This window comes from Psittacula echo, assembly GCF_963264785.1.
Source record: "Psittacula echo genome assembly, chromosome: 1".
In the NCBI taxonomy this organism is placed as follows: domain Eukaryota; kingdom Metazoa; phylum Chordata; class Aves; order Psittaciformes; family Psittacidae; genus Psittacula; species Psittacula echo.
This window is the reverse complement of record NC_137735.1, coordinates 44,534,867-44,560,189: the sequence shown is the minus strand read 5'-3', so window position 1 is coordinate 44,560,189 and position 25,323 is coordinate 44,534,867. Positions and strand designations below refer to the sequence as shown.

Below are 25,323 nucleotides of genomic sequence, written 5' to 3'. Positions count from 1 at the left end.
CACAAAGGTGGTAACAACTGCTGAATATTACCTGAGAGATCTGAATGATCTTTTGCTATTGCTTTGTACATACCTCATAGCAGTGAACATGTTTTCTCAGTCAATGGTTGCCAAACATACTAAAATGATTCTTTGTCTGTCAGAACGTACTGACCATTATTTGGAAAAATAAGGATATCAAGAACTTCAAGACAGACATGCAACACAGAAGGAAGGAAATATAATTACTACAAGGGCTTGAAGGAATCCTGAGAAGTGCTATGTTGCTAGAATAAAGGGATTTCCTCAAACTAAGATTTGTGTTCAGAGCTTGAACTTGAATAGAAAAATTTCCATTTCTAGACAGTAAGTGACAGACACACGAATGGATGCTAAAAAAAAAAACAGGTTTTGAGCATTAGTAAGCTTTCAGTAACGGACAATAATGGAAGCAGAGTTTCTGAGTTTATGCTACATCATATTTAATAAGATTAGCTCTAGACTCTAAACATTTGAGTGCCACAGCTTTAATGCTGCTGAGCCAAAGTGAATGTCGTTATAAATACCATCAACAAAATCCACATCCTTATTGTGATAGTTTTCACTAGACCAGAAAAATCACAAATGATACAATCTTTCAAACACTTATTTGTGGGATAGATCCATGCAAGTTGTCTTCTGTAACTCAGCTGGATTAATCATCTAAGTCCTTACAAGAGAAAGCTAAAAGTTTTTGAACTAAAATCTCATATTGATAAAAAAAATAGTATGCTGCCTGAAATCCTTTTTCTTTTTAGAAGTTTTATTTTATTATTATTTCAGTTTAAGATTCTGCTTGCAGAGAAATTAAGCCATATCTCACTAGAGATCCAGAGGAAGGAAATGAATTGTCATTGCAAATTCATGTTGAAGAATATTTTCAAACAACCCATGTGTAAAGAACAACAGGAAAAATTTCCCAATAGCTGACCCAGATGCTACAGTGACTTCCTCAGTCATTATTTTAGATCTTGCTGGAAAAGCTGTCTTGTTTTAACACGTCACACACAGCTCTGGACTTTTTAATCACATTTAGCATACATTTGTAGGGATAAATCCTGAAGTTTTAGTGCACTAGTGATGCAGAAGCCTACGAATTGTCTGAGGGCTCACTCGTGGAGCACTTGCAACATGTATTTATACAATACACATTTTAATTATTACAATTACTCTTCAGTGATTACAGTGCTGACAAGAAAATAGTCCGAGAAATTTTAGGATAAAGGAAAGCACCTTAATTTCCAGATTTTTAGAATCTAGGAATACATGAAACTATATGTATTATATAATAAAGGAATTTATTCTCAGCAAAAGTATATGTGCAGTGTTGGCAGAAATGTGTTTTTTTTTCTTGTACCTTGTAGGGAAGAAGAGCAATAAAAGTCAAAGAAAGGGCTAGCTACACTGACACAGTGCGCAAAAAACATTCCTAAGGATGGTCCTAAATGTCAGTGAAAGGTAGGATAGGATTAAGAAGATCTGGCACTCCAGAAAATATCATAACATCAAGGTGGGCAGATGTCATATGGAATGCACAGCCAAATTTATATATGCCAAAAGAAACAGCACTAGTAGAAAATTAATAATGAGGTAGAGATAAGGACTACAAAGGTGATAAATTACATATGTCAAAATAGTCTCAAGAGATCTTTTTCTTCATTTTAAAAATGAAGTTCACATATTGTTATAGCTGGGGATATGTGAATATTCAAAACAACAGGTACTGAACTTTACCACATTTCTTTCTTCTCTCTTTTTTTTTTTTACTAGTGACTCAAATTAACAAAATATTAGACTAAACAAAACAAAGAAAATTATCTGCAAAAGTTATGATAAATATTATTTTCAGAACATAAAAGCACCAGAGATGATACCTGTATTGAAACTGTAAGACAATCACAGGGGAAAAAATCAGGCACATCACGGTAAATTGCTGTGTTCTACTTTACAGATAATATGGGAATTGAGGATTTGTGGTAATGGCCCTATTAAGATGGAAATTTTGATCTTTTACCCACAAGAAAATGTTGCATGCAGTTGTGATCCCATGGAAGGAATATAGACAAAACAGTCTATCCATGTAGATTTGGAAGTTTCATAGTAAAATATCTCAGCTTCATTAAAGATGAAAAGACAGGTCTGTAACATAACATCAAAGAGGAAAGCTTAAATGTAATGAATAAAAATGAATTCTAAATGCTTAAAAGTTGAAATGTGCAAATTAAAAATTACAAATAATTTTTCACTATTCCAAAATCACAGATCTAAAACACAGCACCATTCTGGCTGCTATCAAGAAAATTAACTCCATCCAAGCCAGACCCAGCACAATTTTTTTAAGTAATCGTGCTTTGAGCAATTAAGGCAGCACTAGAATAACTTCTGATCACTGGGTACAAAAAATTATGTGCTGTGATTATAGGGATTAGTTTCTTCTTATAGTTGATTACATTTTTATACATTTCATTGTGTCATGTATTTTCACATAGTGATACATGCTGAATTTTTAAAAGCAGACAGGTACTAGAAAACAGATACATAGTTAGTTATAATAACGGTTGGTTTGGTCACTTCAGATGGAGAATTCATATTATCCTAAAGGTAAATATTCCTGTAATGACTTCTACACCTGCACAAAGGAAAAAAATTACAGTGTGAAGCACATTTACATTTTAGCAAAACTACCCTGCACATTAGTACAGCCAACTAGACTTACTTAAGCCAGGTTTTGGCCATTTCCTGAGCTAATGAGGAAAGACAAGTAGAACATACGGAATTTTCCTTTAGTGATACTAGAACTTTTATAGTGATACAAAGGCTGGCTGCAATCTTATGTTTTTGGTAATATTTGAAGTGAATTTCCATTTCTAAATAGCCACACCGAAGTGGAAAAAGTTTTCTGACAAAATGTGGGTTGCTTTTTCTTGTTTTTGTCTTGTTTTGTTTTACTTTGAAAACTGGCATTTTTAGTTTGAGAGCTTTGTGGAGTCTTATTCAAGCTACTTTAAAGAAAAAGATCTGGAACACGAGATAAATAAATTGGCCAAGAAGCAATTGTATTGTATTGTTAACTGACATGGGAAAAAGCCTGCAGGGTAATTGATTCCAGAAACAAATTAGTTTTCAAGACTTATTTATCATATATATTTGTCTGTATGCATATGTATATAGAACCATAGAATACCAGGTTGGAAGGGACCTCAAAGATCATCTTGTCCAACCTCTCAAGGCAAAGCATAACCTAGACTAAAAGTCCCAACACCCTGTCCAGCCAAATCTTAAGGGTCCAATATAGGGAAATTCATCAAATCCCTGGGAAAATTATTCCAATGGCTGATTGTTCTCGTTTTGAAAAATCATAATCTTCTGTCCAACTGGATTGTCCCTGAGAGTAACTTATGCCCATTACCTGTATTTTCCATGTGACTCCTTGTAAAAAGGGAGTCTCCATGTTCTTTGTAGCTACTCTTTAAATACTTGAACATGGTGATAAAGTCTCCACTTAGCCTTCTTTTCTCAAGGCTGAGCAAACCCATGAGCAAAACTCATTTGCTCATTTTTGCAAAACTCATTTGCAGACTTTCCAGTCCTTTAATCACCTTTGTGGCCCTTCTCTGGATCCTTTCCAGCCTGTCCACATCTTTTCTGTAGAGCGGGGACCAAAACTGAACACAACATTCCAAGTGTGGCCTGACGAGCTCTGAGTAGAGTGGGATACTGAGATCTTTATATCAGCTGGTGATGCCCTTGATGTAGATCAGCATCCTGTTGGCTTTGTTACAGCTGCACACTGTTCACTCATATTGAGCTCTTTATCCACCAGAACCCTTTCCACAGTGCTGCTCCAAATCAAGTAGATCCCAGCCTGTGCTGGAGTCTTATATTATGTTTTCCCAGGTGCAAGACCTTACATTTGTCTTTGTTGAACTTCATAAGGCTCTTGACAGCCCTTTTCCAGCTTATTCAGGTCATCCAACAGGGTGACTCTCCCTTCCAAAACGTCCACTTCCCCATTCAGTTTGGTACAATCTGCAGACTTGGTCAGGGTACACTTGATCCCATCTTCCAGACCACTTATAAGGATACTAAACAGTGCTGAGCTCAGTATTGATCCCTTAGGGACCCCACTAGTGACAGGTTGCCAGTCTGAAAAGGAACTATTCATCACCACCCTCTGGGTGCAGCCTGTCAGCCATTTCTCCACCCACCGCACAGACCACTCATCTAGTCCGTCATGTCAGTTTCTGCAGGAGAAATGCGTGGGAAATCGCATCAAAAGCCTCATAGAAATCCAGGCAGACAATGTCCACTGCTTGTCCCACATCAACCGCGCAGTTTACTTTTGTCGCAGAACGCGATCAGTTTTGTCAAGCACAATTTGCCCCTGGTAAATCCGTGCTGGCTTCTCCCAGTCATGTGCTTCATTTGATTTGTGACAGGCCCCAGAAGGATTTGCTCCATAACCTTCCAAGGAACTGAAGTAAAACTGATGGGCTTATAATTTCCTGGATCCTCTCTTAAGCCCTTCTTGTAGATGTGGCCAACATTTGCCTTCTTCCAGTCTTCTGGGACATCCCCCAATGCAGTTTCACAATGACATCAGCCAGACACCCTTGGGTGGATATTGTCAGGGCCCAATGATTTGCAGGGGTCAAGCTCCTGTAACAGTTCACATACCAAGTCTTCCTTCACTGATGGTGGGTCTGCATTTGCATCAACCTGGGTTTTTGATCCCAAGCCGTAGGGCCCAACAATGCTGGTAAAGACAGAGGTGAAGAACGTGTTGAGAACCTCTGGCATTTCAGCCTTGGAGGAGGGTAATTCACCTCACCTGCCTAACAGCAGGCCAGTATTTTCCTTCTGTTTCTGCTTCTGCTTCTTGTTTACATACTTCAGAAACACTTTGTTGTAGTTTTGAATTCTCTGGTAAATTTCACTTCGAGCTGAGTTTCTGCTTTTTTAACTGCATCTCTGCATGCCCTTGTAGCTCTCAATGGGTATTCAACTGCTTTTCCATCAATGGTACACTTCTCTTCCTGTTCTGAGCGCTAAAAAGCTCTCAGTTTACCCAAGAGGGTCTCCTGCTGCACCTACTTCCCTTACCTTTAAAGAGGATGAACTGTTCCTGTGCTTCCAGGAGAGCATTCTTGAAAATCCCCTCACTCACCAGCAACTTTATCTTCCATGGAAACTTCCCATGGACTCCCTCCCAAATGAGTTCTGAGAGTGCTGAAGTCTGCTCTTCTAAAATTTAAAAACTTTGTTTCAGTAGTAACCTTCAGTATTGCTTATTTAAAATTAATGAGTTTTCCATTTTTTACTAGCTTATTTTCTATCCAAATCAGTTCTCCAGCCTGATTCCTCACAGAGGCCCCAAAATGGTTTCACTAGCACATATCACTTCTTCCACCTTCCGGTGATGATGTGGGACTGAATGGGAAAATTCAGTCCGTAAACAATTGGCTACGAGACTGGTGCTTCAGGCAGGGCTTTGGATTCTTTGATAACGGCTGGTTTCATAAGGCTCCAGTCCGGATAATGGCACGTGGGAAAGGTTTATCTCACAGAGGCAAAAGGATGCTGGGGCATGAATTAACAGGGCTCATTTGGAGAGCTTTAAACTAGATTTGAAGGGGAATGGGGTTGTAACTGGGCTTGCCCCAGTGGGGCAGCACTGTAGGATTGATGAAGACTGGGAGGCCTCCTATAATCCTAGGGTGAAATTGGTGAGCTCAGCTCCCTCCTTGAAATGCCTGTACACCAATGCGTGCAGCATGGGAAATAAGCAGGAGGAGTTGGAGACCTGGGTTAAGTCAGGAGATAATGATCTGGTGGCAATTACAGAGACATGGTGGGACAGCTCACATGACTGGAATATAGTCATGGAGGGCTATGTCCTTTTCAGGAAAGACAGGCCAGCCAGGCGGGGTGGTGGGGTTGCTCTTTATGTGCGAGAGCAGCTGCAATGTACTGAGCTCTGCCCAGGGACAGAGGACGAGCGAGTTGAGAGTCTGTGGGTGAGAATTAAGGGGCAGGCTGGCAGGGGCGATACTGTTGTGGGTGTCTGTTACAGGCCACCAGATCAGGGTGAGGAAGTTGACGAGGCCTTCTACAGGCAGCTGAGAGCGGCCTCACAGTCACAGGACGTGGTCGTCGTGGGGGATTTTAACTTCCCTGATGTTTGCTGGAAGGACTACTCAGCAACCCAGCCACCGTCCAGGAGGTTCCTCCAGTGCATGGATGATAACTTCCTCATGCAAATGATAGATGAGCCAACCAGGAGAGGAGTGCTGCTGGATCTCATCCTCACTAACAAGGAGGGTCTGGTCGAAGCAGTAAAGGTTGAGGGCTGCCTTGGTTGCAGCGACCACGAGATGGTGGAATTCAGGATCTTGTGTGGTAGGACCAGTACAATAGCAAGTAGAATTGCAACCCTGGACTTTAGCAGGGCAAACTTTGGCCTTTTCAAGCAATTGCTAGGGGAAATCCCATGGGCAAGGCTGCTTGAAGGTAAAGGGGCCCAAGAGAGTTGGTTGGCATTCAAGAATTGCTTATTCCGAGCTCAAGAGCAGAGCATCCCGACATGTAGGAAGTCAAGGAAGAGGGTCAAGAGACCTGCATGGCTAAATAAGGAACTGCTGGGTATGCTCAAGTGGAAGAGGAGAGTTTACAGGTCATGGAAGGAGGGGCTGGCCACTCGGGAGGAATATAAGGCTGCTGCTAGAGGATGTAGGAAGGCAGCTAGGATTGCTAAGGCCTCCTTAGAATTAAATCTGGCGAGAGGGGTCAAGGACAGCAGAAAGAGCTTTTTCAAATACATAGCTGATAAAACTAACACCAGAGGCAAGGTTGGCCCACTGGTGAACGGGATGGGTGCCCTGGTGACAGAAGATACAGAGATGGCAGAGTTATTGAATGCCTTCTTTGTCTCTGTCTACTCTGCCAGAGGCAGTCCTGAAGAGCTCTGTACCCCTGTGACCTCAGATGAAGCCAGGTCACTAGAGCAGTTTGCCTTAGTCGATGAGGAATGGGTTAGAGACCAGTTGAGCAATCTGGACATCCATAAATCCATGGGTCCAGATGGGATGCACCCGCAGGTGCTGAGGGAACTGGCGGAAGTCATTGCTAGACCACTCTCCATCATCTTTACCAAGTCTTGGGAAACGGGAGAGGTGCCTGAGGACTGGAGGAAAGCAAATGTCACTCCAGTCTTCGGAAAGGGCAAGAAGGAGGACCCGGGTAACTATAGACCGGTCAGCCTCACCTCCATCCCTGGGAAAGTGATGGAACACCTTATCCTTGATGCCATCTTAAGGCATGTCAAGGGAAATAACGTTGTGGATGGATGATGGCAGAGCGGTGGACGTGGTCTACCTTGACTTCAGCAAAGCATTTGACACAGTCTCCCACAGCATCCTCATAGCTAAATTGAGGAAGTATGGTCTGGATGATCAGGTAGTGAGGTGGACCGCGAACTGGCTGAAGGAGAGAAGCCAGAGAGTTGTAGTCTATGGGGCGGAGTCTAGTTGGAGGCCTGTATCTAGTGGAGTGCCTCAAGGGTCCATACTGGGACCAGTATTATTTAATATATTCATCAAGGATTTAGATGAGGGAATTGAGTGTACTGTCAGCAAGTTTGCTGATGACACTAAGCTGGGAGGAGTGGCTGACACGCCAGAAGGCTGTGCTGCCATCCAGCAGGACCTGGACAGGTTGGAGAGTTGGGCAGGGAGAAACTTGATGAAATATAACAAGGGCAAGTGTAGAGTCCTGCATCTGGGCAGGAACAACCCCAGGTTCCAGTATAGGTTGGGGAACGACCTGTTAGAGAGTCGTGTAGGGGAGAGGGACCTGGGGGTCCTAGTGGATGGCAGGATGACCATGAGCCAACACTATGCCCTTGTGGCCAAGAAGGCCAATGGCATCCTGGGGTGTATTAGAAGGGGGGTGGTCAGTAGGTCGAGAGAGGTCCTCCTTCCCCTCTACTCTGCCCTGGTGAGACCGCATCTGGAATATTGTGTCCAGTTCTGGGCCCCTCAGTTCAAGAAGGACAGGGAACTACTGGAGAGAGTCCAGCGCAGGGCAACTAAGATGATTAAGGGAGTGGAGCATCTCCCTTATGAGGAAAGGCTGAGGGAGCTGGGTCTCTATAGTTTGGAGAAGAGGAGACTGCGGGGGGACCTTATTAGTGTATATAAATATATAAAGGGGGAGTGTCACGAGGATGGAGCCAGGCTCTTCTCAGTGGCAAACAATGATAGGACAAGGGGTAATGGGTACAAACTGGAACACAAGAGGTTCCACTTAAACTTGAGAAGAAACTTCTTCTCAGTGAGGGTGACGGAACACTGGAACAGGCTGCCCAGGGAGGTTGTGGAGTCTCCTTCTCTGGAGACATTCAAAACCCGCCTGGACACATTCCTGTGTAACCTTATCTAGGTGTTCCTGCTCTGGCAGGGGGATTGGACTAGATGATCTTTTGAGGTCCCTTCCAATCTCTAACATACTGTGATACTGTGATACTGTGATATGAAAAGCAACAGAGAGAGAAAATACTTTGAATTCTGTTACCGCAGGGTGGGGGATACATAAATGTATTCATCATTCTACTCTAGATTTTTGTGCAAATTCATATCATAAGTTAATGAAAACAGCGTTTAAATAAAAAGTTAAAATGGCAACTGCAATTGAAGTAGCATAATAATACCCCCCCCCCCCCCCCAAGACATATTGGCTCTATTTTAAAAGCTGCTTCCCCTTTGACTAATGCCGAAAAGGATATCCTCAAATTGTTCAGAATTTTAAATTCTCAAAATGCAAGCAGAAATTTAATGAAAAGCATATTCACAATTCCATCTCCTTTTGACTTCAATAACCAACCTATATTGAGAAGTGAAACATAATCCTCAAACACCACTGTGAGAAAAAGAAATTACTTAAAATGCTTGTCAGCTACATTTTAACAAACAACAATTAATTTAACAACTTACCACAAAGGAAATTCATATAGCGTTCTAGTTGCAAAATATGTAACACATTTTTAGTCACTTCCTTTACAAAACTATAAATGAGTTCTTAATTCTACATCTTAATTAAACAAGCTTCTTCCATGAACACTACGTAGTGTCACTGTGGCACTGTGCCCTTGTGGCCAGGAAGGCCAATGGCATCCGGGGGTGTATTAGAAGGGGGGTGGTTAGTAGGTCGAGAGAGGTTCTCCTTCCCCTCTACTCTGCCCTGGTGAGACCGCATCTGGAATATTGTGTCCAGTTCTGGGCCCCTCAGTTCAAGAAGGACAGGGACCTGCTGGAGAGAGTCCAGCGCAGGGCAACTAAGATGATTAAGGGAGTGGAGCATCTCCCTTATGAGGAAAGACTGAGGGAGCTGGGTCTCTATAGTTTGGAGAAGAGGAGACTGAGAGGTGACCTTATTAGTGTATATAAATATATAAAGGGAGAGTGTCACGAGGATGGAGCCAGGCTCTTCTCAGTGGCAGACAATGATAGGACAAGGGGTAATGGGCTCAAACTAGAACACAAGAGGTTCCACTTAAACTTGAGAAGAAACTTCTTCTCAGTGAGGGTGACGGAACACTGGAACAGGCTGCCCAGGGAGGTTGTGGAGTTTCCTTCTCTGGAGACATTCAAAACCCGCCTGGACGCCTCCCTGTGTAACCTTATCTAGGTGTTCCTGCTCCGGCAGGGGTTTGGACTAGATGATCTTTTGAGGTCCCTTCCAATTCATAATATTCTGTGATTCTGTAGTAAATTCACGAACCATAAATGAAGGTGTTTTGCCAACAGCTCTGATGGTAATCCATGTGTCCTCTCATACTTTGAAGTGGAAGTATCTGAGAAAGAGTATTTTTCAACTCTCAAACATGGTTAAGGGGCTTTTTGTTCATTAGCACAGTTTTTTATTTACATAAGGAATGCTTTCCTATCATTTTGTAGATATAAAGAGCAACATTCAAGTGTCAAAGATAACACCTGATTCACCTCAGAATATTCACAGAGGCTCATCTTAAAACTGCACCATTCAGCAATTTTATTAGATCCACAAGTAAAGTAAAAAATGGCCCATACATCTTTTGACAGTATCAGTAGAACTAGTCTTGAAAACAGGCCAGTCCTGAAAACAGCCCCTCCACAAAAGAAATTACAGACACTGCAGCTGTTTCTTTAATGTATCTATCCGTAAATCAGAAACATACAAGAAAAGATTTAATTATTTTCTCTTGCTTTTCAGAACCTCCCTGGCCAACGAACTCAGATCAAACACAGCTCCTCTCCTCACAAAAAGTGCTCCGTAAGGAACCAAGATTATCCTCTCAGGTTCACCTATATAAATCTTTGCAGCCTTCTGTAGGGCTCCATACAGGACCACTTAGTTCAATTTTGTCTGTTTTTAACTACAAAGAAGTATTCTGCTAGTAAACAAGATTAACATTCTTAACATTTGTAACAAAGACAGTCAACTGGTCTCTATGACATCTGAAGTTTAATGAGCATCACTTCAATTTTGAATTGTGTCATTACTCAAACATTACACTTAAAACACCATAGCTGCAGAACCTCACCAAGAAGGGAGGTTAAAACAAAGAGTAACTTATGTGAGTTGCACTTGTAAAATGCAAGATAGGTGTGAAACTGAAGGACTGGGAGTTGTCTGATACCTATGTATCTTCAGAGTGAGCGTAATCATGGCTCAGCTTCTGGAACTATCTCAGCCAATACTAAAACCAAATACCTGGCTCAGCTATGTATTCACATCAGGCCATCTGCTTAATCCATTTCTACAGAAGTTGATCTAAGACCTTTACAGCAGTAACTTGGTTTTACACAACTATTTTAGTATTCTCAAGCTACATTTCCTTGCCTTTTAGTCTGTTGAAAATACTGCAGAATCACTCCCATAACCCGAAAATTCTACCAGCTGAGGACCAAGAACAATATTTGTTCACTAACCAGAGAGAAACCTGAAGTTTAACTCATGAATCTAAGGCTGGAAACCAAAGCTTAATTTGTCCACAGAACATAATTTTGCCTAATTCTCAGTGGGATAAAGAAAAACAGTAGGCTATGGCATATAAGTCCGGTACTGGAAAGACTTGTGACAATCAGTATAAAATCACTTCACAGCTGTAAACATTTTCCTTGACTCTCCTTAATTTTGTATCATCTTGCTAATATAATAAAACCAAATTATTCTACTCTCTAAGTACGAAACATCTACTCTTTTCTAAAATGGTATAACAAACATACGGTATAGCTTTTAGATGGTGCTTTTAATACATACTTCAGATGGTATCAACACCTGCAGATAGTTGTACCTCTATAATTATCAAGTCCACTCAATCCACTACAGTGAACAAAGAGCTGGCAAGAGGCAAAGAACCACACATGTACTGTAAGGTCAGAAAAAATCACCGATTTCAGTGCACTAAAAAAAATTTTTTTTTTTTTAGTTGCATTTTAATGTGAAAATAATAATTTAAATTTCTTAACATTGTCTAAATTGAATTCTCAATATTTCCTTCTTCATATTCCCTCTGTAACAAAGATGATGTAAAATGCGCTATTTAAAGTAAAAAAAAAAAATGTAGGAAAATATTTTTTAGTGTCTCCCCTCTATTTTTTTTCAGAAGTACTTATGAATGTCTTTTTCACAGGCAAGCCATTCATTGACCAGAAGGGTCCCTCTTTGAGGGCAAAAAGAGAGGGGAAAGAATGACTGCAAAGTTTTCATTAAGCACTACTCTCACAAAGACACAATTTAGATTGGGAGACTGCAGAGTGAAACCTCTAACACAGATGGATCTCCTTCATGTGCTGTGCAACCATATAGGATTCCACAATCATCATTAGAAATTGTAGTTACTTTCTAGATCCTCTGCTTTCCTGATTCTCTGCCTTCTCTGGTACTACAGAGCTCCTTTCTCCAAATCCACAACCTTTCAAGTTATTTCCCCTGTGTATGACTATAACTTGATGACCAAGAACTGTTTCAAACTTTCCACTCCTCTAATGTTATTGATTGAATTTCTAAAATGTTAAATTGCCCCTAATGTTTGAGCTAAATCATACTATGTGAAAAATTCAACCCTCAGATGAATTCTACCTCTATTGTTGATGCTTTGTCTACAGTTGACTTGACATTTAACATTTCCATTGTTTAAGTTGCAAACCACTGAACAGAAAGTTCTGCCTGATTATGTGTATTTTTGAAGCAAAATAATATTTTCTGTTTGCTTATTTGCATAGAAATACTGAAAATTCTTTCACAGTCATTCAGCTACTTCACACCTCTGTAGGGGCTTAAACTCTGGAATGAAGTGTGAATTTACTGAATCACCAACCCACATGGGTTTCATTTAGGAGGGTTCACAGGAATGCATTGGCAGCACATTCGAATTACCTCTTAAAGAAAAGCTTAGGGTTTGGACTGGTGTGTGCAAATACAAATAAATAAGTATAATTTTAGAAAGATTGCTTTCCCTATTACTATACACAATGGAGAATTAAAAGAGAGTAAAAACTCGAACTGAGAATATTGTAACTCTATTCAGATCCTGAGCCATCTCACCAGTGAGTTGATTGCTCATTCTTTGACTTGTTAGGTCAGGTAACTATATGACATTTAAAATATTTGCTGAAGGATTAAACCACGTAAAAACTTAAGAGTTGCTCTATTGTAGTGAGTTAATTTAATATTGCTTTTAAAACATTTTACAGCAGTGTAATGACAGACCTTAATTTATTCCAATTATCTTTTGTTCACTTTGATTTATGAACAGTAGAGCTGAAATAATCAGCTCCATTGCTCTTTAGACTTCCAAGAATATATTTCATGAGTATTGTACAAGTCATCTTTTTGCAGCCATCACAAATACTAATTGCAAATGTCTATTTTTATGATAAGGAATGGTATTAGTAGACAATTAAGGACAAGATCATTGGTTGCTCTAAACTGCTTTGGCACAAAAAATAGTTCACTGAATGAATTTTTCTCAGCCAATGTACAAGGCCAAATATTGAAAATATGTATGCTAAATTCTTAAAAGGTACACCTACAAAAAGAATAAGCTTCAGTAATAACTGAAACAAACACCCCAAAACCAAACCAAACAAAAAACCTCAAAGAAACCCAACCTTGGGATTTCTACCATTTATTACAGATTAATAGATCTCATCCTGTCTACTTTTGATGATTCATCACAGTTATTCAGAGCATTAATGTTGTGCTTGCTGGTTATCAATCCAAAAAGTTATTTCCCCTGATTCCAGCTGTACTGTAAGTACAACCAATTACTATCTTAGCCTGTGATAGGAAAAGTCTGGGAAAACATTTTCTTTTTTCTTGGGATCAATTATTCTTTTAAGTCAGACCCAAATTTTTAGTACCTTTTCAAATATCTGATCTGGTGGAAGTGCATCCTAAATTATCTGCTGCCCAAGACATTAAAAAGTGTAGTTTTCTTTTTTTAGTAATGGGCAGCCCATTTCCATTGTCATATATAAAAATAACCAACTTAGATAAAGCAAAGGTATAGTGCCATCACTTCTTACATAAAACTAAATTGCAAAAAGTTTTATACACATATATATTATCACCAAGTAACACTTTAGATATTATTAAAAAGAAAAAAATTAATGACCTGCCATTGCTTTAAATTATTCACCCTTATTTCTGTACCTACATGTCACCAAGTCTACTTATCTTTACCTTGTCTCGTTCTTAACAGTGATTAAAGAGTAGTTGATTGGACAGAATAGGCAGTAGATGGTGATACACTGTAGACAGTAGTAGCTATTGTGTGTTATCAGTGTTATGAAACAATTCATACTCTTAAGTGGTATTTCTTCTTTGCTTAGAAATGCCTTTATTCAAACAGAAATTTGGTTCTGGATGCTAATTTCGTAAGCCATGCACACTTTGTCTTCCCCATCATTCAAAATTTTACTTTACAGGTGACAAATACACCTAGTTACAGAAAGGCTTCATTTTTCTGAAAGGGCTGGTGTTGCATGTCAAAGGGAACTGACACCTAACAGAGAGTAAATAGGGCCCTTGAGCAGTTAAATATACCAGCTAACTCAGCCAGTGGGGTTATTTTCCTTTTAGCTGTTTTTCATGATTCACATTCATAAAATGCTCCCCTGGCTGGTATATACACCAAAGAATAATAAGCTCAAGTTTTATGTTTCTTGCATGACATCCTTAACAAACACATGCTGTTATTGAGCATTTTTATTGTTGGCTGGTGACAAGTTAGATTTAATAGACAGTTTCTTTCTATGTTGCTACTAATTTTATGAATATAGTTAATTTAAAACCTGTCCTGACACACTGCTCACATAGTTCATTTTTATTTAAACAAAAAAATCAAAATACTTGAAGGCCAGAAATTTTATCTAAGCCAAATTCTTTAATGACTATCTTTACATAAATATCTCTTGAAAGAAAACATAAAAAATAAAAATACAGTACTCGTCTACGTAGTGTGTTTGGAGTTTTTTGTTGTGGGGGTGGTTTGTTCTCTGTTTGTTTTCAAGAAAAGGCATGCAGAATTAGCATCCTAGAAAACTAAAATATTGTATTTCAAGTAAGCTCTAACTGCTGGTGAATTTATTTTGTTGGTTAACCCCCCCCCAAATCTATGGACAAACTAATGCAGGTTTTTTGTCAGACTTTAAAAATTTTCTTTTGGTCTTTATCTGGCATGTGAATTTAAAAACAGAAAAAAAAAAACAAAACAACAAAACCAAGAAAAAGACAAAAAAAACATGACCATACTAGGCCTAAATTAATGTACATGTTCATGTTTATTACATATCTGCAGCCACTTATTTAATTTTTTTCTTTCACTGTTTAGTTGAATTTCATATTCCTTTTTCATTTCAGTGTGTTCTCTTTTATTCTTCAATACTATTTTCTCCTAAGTTCCATATAGGACAGGGGAAATGACTCATCAGCTGAAGGAAATTGTGACTATTTAGGCAAAATATCAACTTAAAATCATTTGAATTAGATGAATTCTTCACTTGCTTTGGACTGGGCCTATTTTTCTTTTCCTAGTCCTGTTTCCCCTTATTGTATGATGTTTATCCCTATCCATGTTATTTTTTTTTTTTTTCTTCCTTCCTCCTCTATTTACGTGAAAAGGCATCTAAATGTCGGTTCTGTTGGGGTAGGACCTCTAGTACTTGATAGTTTATGAAACAGTCACTCTTTTTTCTCTCAAGGCATACCTGTTCCAAATATAGCAAAATTATTTAATCATAGAATCATAAATAGTTATGGTTGGAAAGGACCTTAAGATCATCCAGTTCCAACCCCCCTGCCATGGGCGGGGACACCTCACACTAAACCATGCCACCCAAGGCTTTGTCCAACCTGGTCTTGAACACGATCAGGGATGGAGCATTCACAACTTCCCTGGGCAACCCATTCCAGTGCCTCACCACCCTCTCAGTAAAGAACTTCTTCCTTATTTGCAATCTGAACTTCTCCTTTTAACTCATTACCCCTTGTCCTGTCACTACAGTCCTTAATGAAGAGTCCATCCCCAGCATCCTTGTAGGCCCCCTTCAGATACTGGAAGGCTGCTATGAGGTCTCCACGCAGCCTTCTCTTCTCCAGGCTGAACAGCCCCAACTTTCTCAGCCTATCTTCATACGGAAGGTGCTCCAGTCCCCTGATCATCCTCATAGCCCTCCTCTGGACTTGTTCCAACAGTTCAATGTCCTTTTTATGTTGAGGACACCAGAACTGCACACAATACTCCAAGTGAGGTCTCAGGAGAGCAGAGGGGCAGGATCACCTCCTACAACCTGCTGGTCATGCTCCTTTTGATGCAGCCCAGGATACGGTTGGCTTTCTGGGCTGCGAGCACACACGGAAGCTGGCTCATGTTCGTTTTCTCATCGACCAACACCCCTAAGTCCTTCTCCGCAGGGCTGCTCTGAATCTCTTCTCTGCCCAACCGGTAGCTGTGCCTGGGATTGCTCCAACCCAGGTGTAGGACCTTGCACTTGGCATGATTAAACTTCATAAGGTTGGCATCAGCCCACCTCACAAGCGTGTCAAGGTCCCTCTGGATGGCATCCCTTCCCTCCGGCGTATCAACTGAACCACACAGCTTGGTGTCATCGGCAAACTTGCTGAGGGCGCACTCAATCCCACTGTCCATGTCACTGACAAAGATGTTGAACAAGACCGGTCCCAACACCGATCCCTGAGGGACACCACTCGTTACCGGTCTCCAGCCGGACATCGAGCCATTGACCACAACTCTTTGCGTGCAGCCATCCAGCCAGTTCTTTATCCACCGAGTGGTCCACCCATCAAATTGATGTCTCTCCAATTTAGAGACAAGGATGTCGTGTGGGACAGTGTCGAACACTTTGCACAAGTCCAGGTAGATGACGTCAACTGCTCTGCCCCTGTCCATCAGTTCCGTAGCCCCATCATAGAAGGCCACCAAATTGGTCAGGCAGGATTCCCCTTTAGTGAAGCCCTGCTGGCTGTCACGAAGCACCTTGTTGTTTTTCATGTCCCTTAGCATGCCTTCCAGGAGAATCTGCTCCAAGAGTTTGCCAGGCACAGAGGTGAGACTGACTGGTCTGTAATTCTCTGGTTCATCCATTTTCCCCTTCTTGAAAATGGGGGTTATATTTCCCTTTTTCCAGTCATCAGGAACTTCACCTGACTGCCATAATGCTCTTCTACAGCTGAGTGTGAGGACTGCAGATTACTTCAGGGACATAACATGCATTTTATCTACTCAAGAAATGTGGCAGTAATGGTACTTAGAGTCAATTTACTATCCAGCCATATTAATTTAAAGATTCCTTTTTAAATTGCATATGGCTGATTGCTAATTTCCTTGTTAGTTAAGAGTTTTGTAGAATATATATACATAAAAAAAAAATCTTCCATCCACAGTCTCTTTAGGAGAAGCCAAATGTTTTTGATGCAGAAGACTAGATTCATCACAGTCATGTACAGAATAAATCATAGAACTGACTGTAAATTAATCTTAAATTGCATGTTTTCACATTTAACACTCTACCATTCACTACAGTCCAAAATTATATATTTTTTAATGGAGATGCATATTTACATATGCAAGTTGAGATTTCATCTAAAAGTGAATGATGTCTCATAATTGTAGGACAGTTAAGATCATCCTAATGAAAGCATTTCTATAGAAATTTGAAGTTGGAAGAGCGAATAAAGAACTGTGTTAATTATTTGCAGAGGTGTTTTGAGCTAAAATGGGTCTGTTTGAGCTTGCAAATAATCTAACAATCCTAAACATACAAGGTGCTAATACATATTAATGCAACATTCAGATGCAAAAATCTAAACTGCAGAATTTTTCAATGCCTACAGGTAGAAACGTTACAGGAAAAAAAATGAAAATTATACTTCACATTCTTACTAATGTATTTTGAGGAAGAAAAATAGATTTTCATTTAAGAGCCCTTGGGGAGAACTTGAAAAGGTTTCTTCTGCCTGTATTAAATATTGCCTTCTTTACTGCACATTCTCTTTCTCTGTCCTGTATGTCTTTTAAAATCCAGTTGGTCACTTTGTTCTGTTCTTCCATACTTAAGAGTATTTCTGTCACAGCCAGAACTTGTTTGTTCTGGCTGTGATACAAAAGACAATTCTATATTCACTGAGAAAAATACTGAATTCACAAGAATTTACAGTGTTTCCTGGCATGGATTACAATATGAACCATTTTAACATCATATACTCAGCACCCATGAAATAAGACCAATTATATCCATACATCTAAAGAGAGTTCATGCTACATGTTCAGTCATGGTCTGGTTTAAAAACAGAGTCTGATAAAAAACCCCAAACAAAGCAAAACAAAAAACCAACCCCAACACCCTCCCCCACACCAAGCCCCTCCTCCCCTCTGTACCCCTCGTGCCCCCCCCCCAGAAAAAAAAAACAACAAACAAAAAAACCCACAACATATAGAAAGAACTGAATGTGCAGGAGAAGTCAGCTCATGAAGAGTTATGTTGTATCACAAGTCCTTTCAAAACTCAGAAAGTGGGTTTTTTTTCTGGTCTTTTAATCAAGAGAATAACTCCAATACAACATACATGCAATACAATATGGCAACTGCTCTGAGCAGTAGTGGAAATTAGTAAATATTATTTACAAATTAAGATTTATGCTCCTAAATTAGGGAATTATCTGACTATTGAAGTTATCAATTCCTTGGGAAAACCCCAGATGATATTTCATCTCAATTTTTAAATGTAGAGCAGTGGAACTTTTGAATATTTGCTGAGATAACAAAGAAAAACTCTACTAAATGTGTTTGACATCTACCATGTTTTCAATAAAACTCTCATTTAGTTTGTTTAAGAAGATAAGTGTTCCAAAGCAATATTGAAGTAGGTGACATAGTCTCAGATTTTCAAGGTTTTAAAATTATATTTTCTTTGGAGACAATGTTATAGTTCATTTGAAAGTTAATTATAATTCAGAAAAAACTTACCTTATATGGGTAATGATGAGGGTTGTGGCTGGAATGAAAAAATCATCCACTCTGTCAAACTGCTTTCCCACTGGCTGAGTATGGATTGTGTGATGAGAAACACTCCCACTGGCTTGTGTTATCACCTACGTAAGTAACATCATTATAAACAATAGAAATACTCTTTCAAAATTTAATCTCTATCCAAATAAATGAATACAGTATTACCTCTGTATTCCATCTCTTCTATTATCCTTTAGTTACGTTTAGGATTTTTGTTGGGTTTTTTGTTGTTTGGGGGGGGGTGGGGTTTGACACTAGATCCCACGGTGAGTCTAAATTTCTTAAGCACTTCAGCCACAGTGAAAAAATAAGGTGTTATCAACTGATCCACAGGAAGTTATGGCTATGCACACTCCTTGTCAGTCATGAGGTAATTCAACATAGCACGGACGTATTTCTGAAGAGGAAGTTTGTTTGAGTTCACACACTCCTTATGTTGTTATGAACTAATTTTCCTTGAATCCCCAGTCCTGGAGCTTCTCTGAGGTAAATGTTTATGGGTAAATGAAAGACAATTCCACATAATAACCACTATGATATATTCATACACATGCACTTAAAAGTGAACTAAAATAAAAATAATAAGTTATCTATACTGTAAGGAAAAATGAGAGTGAAGATGATCAGTCATTTTAAACCGGGTAAGACAGACTCAATTATCAAACCTTTTCTGAGGAAGAGTGATTGCTAAACTCCCACAAATTACCTTGCATACACATTAAGAGTCTGTAGGTGCTAAAAAGGTGTTTTAGAATGTTACTCATTCTTTCTGCTTAAGCCCTGTGTTTGAATTTCTCTGTTTCTTTATCTTATACATATTTTAAAATACATAAAGATTTCTAAAAAAAAGAAAAATATGTTAAAATAAAAAGGAATTTTGAAATTATGACATAAAGACAATCACCATATTTTCAGGGCATTACTTTAAATAAGCAACATAAAGTAGGGGAAAAGTAGGAATGAAAGAACAGCTTCTTGAAACATTTCTTTAGTGACTGTCCCTAGGCTTGCCACTGCTTAGAGGTATGGTAAAAGTAAAGGTTTTTAATATATCATACTGAAAAAAGCAATAAACAAAGATGGAACTTGTCAACTCCAGAGTATCAATATAATTTTAGTGAAATAGGAATATGCCTAAAATCCAGTTTATCCTATAATTAGGGACACAAACACCACAAACAGCAATAGATTGCTCTGAAAAGACTGGCAGTTACAAAACATGTTGCTGCTTTCACTGTATTCCTTATCCTTCTATCAATTTAGCATTGTCACTTCTGAGTAAGGGTGCTGAAAATTATCTCTATCTTTTTTAGTAGTCAGTTGTCTGAGCTGTTTTCCAGTTACCTGAAATCATTTTGCTGCCCCTGCTGGGGTCATGATAATAACATTTTAAGGAAAACATACAAAACATTGCAATTACACAAAGGTTCAACTTGTCTAGATTTCCTTGCATATAATTATTCTAATCACCTCACCTGCAAAGTTGGTGAATTCTTTTCCATGTTTCCCCAGCTTAGCACCCAGACTTGATCATGCGATTTATCATAGTGTAGTTTCACTGGAACAGGATCTGTACTTACTGCCTGAAGCATAATAAAAATAAAAATCCTTAGTTCCTGCCATATTTTCAGAAGAAAAATAATATATATGCTTGAATTAAAATGATGACTGGACACGCATTTCCTGATGTTTTCATATTGTATTTAAAAATTATGTTGTCAATTGTTGAAACAGACTTTTGATTAATTCAAAGTTACTGAACTGCTGAAAAAGTGGGTTTTATTCATTATGTGCTCTAACATTTGGCACCAAAATTACATTACACTGAAGCTATTAAGACGCTGAAAACAAAGGTTTTAAGTCAAGCAGAAAAGTGCTTTTCTTCTTTCTCTATCATCACTCTCACTTCAGCCATACCAGTTTAAAAACTACTTTAATTATTGAAAATGGCTATGAAGGAAAGAGTATTTTCAAATGACATACTGAATTCAATGCAAGGTGTTATTACACAGTCCTGTGTAAAACCAACACAACGTTGCTACACCCAAAGCTTCCGATTTCTGCTGAACTGGGTAAATTTTGCTGAAGTTGGAAAGATTGTTTTCATATTTTTTCCAATTCCAGTTGCAACTTTTGGTAGGCTTGTGATCAGAGTGTTTTCACTACAACCTTGAGCACTGACTCTTGAGACCAGAAACCTTTTAAGGTAGTTAAGTTTTACATTTCCTTTTTCTGAGAAGAACTGAAGATTTCAGAGGTGTGAAACGGGAGGACAATGTATTTGATTAAGAGACATTCTGCATGAGCTAAACAACTGGGGGGATTACTTTTCTATTTTCATCATTAGAGCAGAAAAAAATAGGCAGGAATTGTTCTTTAGTCTCACCATTATGAAAGTGTAAAGTACAGCTTGTTTATCAGTTTGTCAAGGAGAGTACCAGCTGGCTAATTAAGTGAACCTAATTTAAACTAATGATGTAGATCCTCAAGATAATGCACTAATGGTTGGCTGAGACTGCTGATGATACTTAAGTGTACTCCTGAGGTGTTGCAAGCCACAGCTTCATCTAGGCAGAATTTGTTTTTCCCTTTAAAAATGGAAAATGAAGCCAGGTTGCTCACCGGCTCATTTAAAATCATAAAGATACCCCTTCAAAAAGATCATTTGTGTTTGATAACATTTTTCTGCTGCAGGCTAGAAGACAAGTTGTCTAAAATAATACTTGTGCTGTTGCATAGCTTATTTGTTCAGGTGTGTCAAATTTCCTTTTGGCTTCCCTAGACAAAAGGTCTGACCCATACATGTTCTGCTGAATGAGGGTCAGCTGCTTTCAGGGTCTGGGCCCTGGCATTGCCTGGAGGAGGAAAAGGAATTGCCTGCAGAGTCAAATATGGGTAATTTAGCTCCCAAGAGATGAGCTAGGGGCAGAAAGGAGCCGAGCAACTTAGAAGCAGGCTTTCACAGCTGTTTCTACCTAGCCAGCCTGATCTGTCAGCCCCACAGTGTGGACTGACCAATGATGAGCTCTGCTTGCTTCAGCATGCCTCCAAATCATTCCTGTTAAGGTGTGCTGCTAAGCAATACTGAACAATTGCAGGTAACAGCGCTTGCTCTCAAGAATTTACAAATGAAAGTGATTATTTCTCTCAACTTTATATAATGAGAATTACCTACCTAAATCAAAAAGTCTACATGCATCTCTCTAAAGATACACCATCAGTGTTTCTAAAAAAATTTCAATTTATTCTGCTCTATAATCTTAAGTACTTATTTTGATAAATATAATTGTCAGAAATAAATCATTCTCAAATCTAGTTGTTACCTATGTGCATACATCATCTGCGTTAACTTTCACAGCAGAAAAAAATAAATATACATAGTAGTACACCAGAGAAAACAGGACAGTAAACAAAACTAAATCAACATTATTTTTGCACAGTTACACAACTTAAAGCCCTTTCAAATACGTTCTTTAGTTGTCTTATGATTTTTTGCACCTTGACAGAATTTTTATGAGACTGATGCTCACTTCCAAAACATGGAGTTTTCTTCATATTTGTTCCTACTAGAGTATGGATTTTTAAGAACTTGGTTTTACGGAGCAGATAGGTGGTTTCTTCTTTAAGATATAGACTAGAAAGAGTTAAAATGTAAATGATATACTCTGTAGTAATATGACACTTAAAGAAAAGGCAGTCTAATAAGCAAAATGCTGTCATTTCTGAACAGCTTAGCATCTATTTTCCAAAAATCAATTACATTTTGATTCTTCTGTGCTAAGCAGTACTGTAAGTAATGAAAATAGACTGATCTGAGAAATTAAACTCCCTTCCTTGCTTCCTGTTTGTATGAATGTTTATGTATGTGCATATGAAATGAGCAGAGCAACATTTAATGATTAGAAAAATCCTTGCTGCTTGCAAAAACAAACCAAAACAAAAAATGCATATTGTTAAAAGACAAGGAAGACGGGGCCATGCTTGTTGGATGAAATGCTGAACAAAGTATCTCTTGACTTGTCACTAAAATACAAATTAGACTTACTTCAGTTCTAAAAGCCATCTGTGAATCAGAAGCAAGTTTAGGTTTTTACAGTTTTATACTATGCATAAATGATTGTAAAGCTTTTATGCTCTCCTGATTTGTTTCATTTGCAACTACTTTTACTTGTCTTGGTTTGTTTGTTGTTGTTTTTTTTTTATTTTTAATTAAGGTTCATTTTGAGTATCAGTATGGTTAAGGCAGACACAGAGCAAGTCTTGTAGTACTTTTCCCACGTATTGGTGTAAGCGTATCCTAGGAAATAACATTCAGGTCAGTAACAATTGCAGAAATTCTCTTCAGGTGCCCAAAAGTGGCAGTAACACATTTGGTTTAATTTACTTATCCTGATCATCTGTTGTCATATTGTCGTACCTTACCCTTAGTCATGCTGTCTTACCAAATGTCTATATTGTGAAATGGAAAGATAATTTATCATTAATATCTAAACATCCTAGAACTGTCAAAACCGAGACTTTCATTCCTGCAAAATGTTTCCACAAATGGGATAAATTTCATTCTACAGTTCCCTAAGTAAAAATATTATTAAATTAATGAAAAACCAGTGCTTTTCTATCCCTCAAAATAGAATTTCTTTGAAAGTGAAAGTTCGTGGTTTTTTTTTTTTTTCTGTATTAGCATGAACGCTTGTGGAGTATCTGGTTTTATCTCATTATATTTACTAAGGAGCCCAAACTTAGTGCACAAATCTCCATGTAACACCTAGTCATTCTGTATATCTGCTTCTCGGCTCATTAGAAAACTTGAATACGCATGTGATAGAACAGCAACCTATCTAACTCTATCCAAAAACTGGAGAATCTCTTTGCATAATTCAGGGTGACGGGATGTACTTTTATTAGTGACTAATATATTGAATTTTATTTTAAATTAACATATCATCATGATGAGTATCTCTAAACATTCAGCTAATGGTAAAGCACTCAGTAAAATAATAACTAATGAAACTGAAGGCATATTAGAAGAGTCTATAAATCAAACTACTCCTAAATTTAAAAGAATCTTAAATTTTTCTAATATTTGTCAGTTAGCTCCAAAGGCACTGAGGTCTAAATACTAATGAATGCAATTAGATTGGTATTTCATCTATCATATGGAGGAAGGCAAGATGACACATGAATGTCAGCCAGAGACCAGGGAAACCATTGCCAGAGATTCCAGTCCTTCCAGTCTATAGATTGCAGCAAGTTTTTTTAGTCTTCCTTCCTGAAGAAATATATTTGACTGTAAAAGAAAGTCTGGTTTTCAGAAAGCGAAATTCATTACCTACTTAATTCACGTCTACTTTGATATGCAAAGGCCAATTTAACAACAAAGAGGCAAAAGAACAAAACCCCCCCCAACTTTCATTATTAACTTATTTACATAAAACATTTTATCAGTCCCTATCAACATTTGGATAGGTCAGGTTTTGAGGAATCTGTCTACTGAGCCAGATAACAGAATATAGAAGGCAGAAAATGTAGGCGTTTAAAGACTACGAAATTATTCTTTTTTTTTGGTGAAGTTAATGTCATCTTAAAATTGCAATTCAGCTTTTTTTTTTTTTAATTTTTACATTAATATACATAATGCATATGTATACTACTATCATAGAATGGTTTGGGTTGGAAGGGACCTTTAAAGGTCATCTAGTCCAGTCTCCTCTGCAATGAGAAGGGACATCTTCAACTAGATCAGGTGCTCAGAGCACTGTTCAACCAGACCTTGAGTATTTCCAGGGATGGGGCATCTACCATCTCTCTGGGCAATCTGTTCTAGCATTTCACCACCCTCAACATAAAAAAATTTCTTCCTTACATCTAGTCTGCATCTATCTTCTTTTAGTTTAAAACCATTACCCCTTGTCCTACCACTACAGGTTCTATTAAAGAATCTGTCTCCACCTTTCTTACAAGATCCCTTTAAGTATTGAAAGGCTTTAGTAAGTTTTCCCCAGAGCCTAATACACAATACATAATCTATACATTAAAGATTTTCATCCATTTATCAGAGAAAAAGGCAAATGGCATAAAGAAAAGCTCTATTTAAAATATTTTATTAACAATTTAGATTAAATTTCTAATTAAAAAAAACTTTAAAAAAAGTTTTATTTTGTTAAAAAAAGTCTGTTTCCTGTGAATGTGACGATATCATATGTAACTCTGTAGATGTAATTCTTTATGACTAAAATTTAAATCAGAACACCCACTGTGGTGTCAAAACATCTTTATAAGTTTCACATACAACTGTCCATTCTTCTCAGAATCAGAGCAAGACTTAATAAGTTATTAACTACTTCAGAGCTCGTTGCTCAGGAAATAAATTTATTTTAGAAAAAGAAGAACCCTGCCTTAAAGTAAATGTCAACATTTTATATGATATATAATGTACCTAAAAAAACACCTACAAACACACAAACTCAATGGAAAACCAAGCCCCTTCTCTGCTGACAAGACAGCTGTATTGTTGACAGTCCTCAACTATAATTGATTTTTTTTGCCACTGAAAGCAAAATAAAACTAGTCTTTCTGGTCAAATGACATCATCTGAAAGACTAAGTATTATATAATGAAATATATTCTATTATATATGTCTGATTAAAACGAAAAGAAAGAAAAATAGTGTAATATGGTGGGAATATTAGGCAGAAACCAAATAGCAAAAAATACTATGATTTTGCCTCTTCCAT

The 25,323-nt window shown here is 38.2% G+C and overlaps 1 protein-coding gene across 1 annotated transcript in view; it reads right to left on the bottom strand.

Annotated features, from left to right (window-relative positions):
* Positions 1-25,323, bottom strand: part of FSTL5 (follistatin like 5) — a gene marked incomplete at both ends in the record, with an annotated part of 323,640 nt that overhangs the window by 29,200 nt on the left and 269,117 nt on the right. Inside the window, 2 exons of the mRNA XM_080617101.1 lie at positions 18,548-18,672; positions 20,065-20,172. Of these exons, the coding sequence (XP_080473227.1) occupies positions 18,548-18,672; positions 20,065-20,172 (233 nt within the window). The remainder of the gene's footprint in view (positions 1-18,547; positions 18,673-20,064; positions 20,173-25,323) is intronic.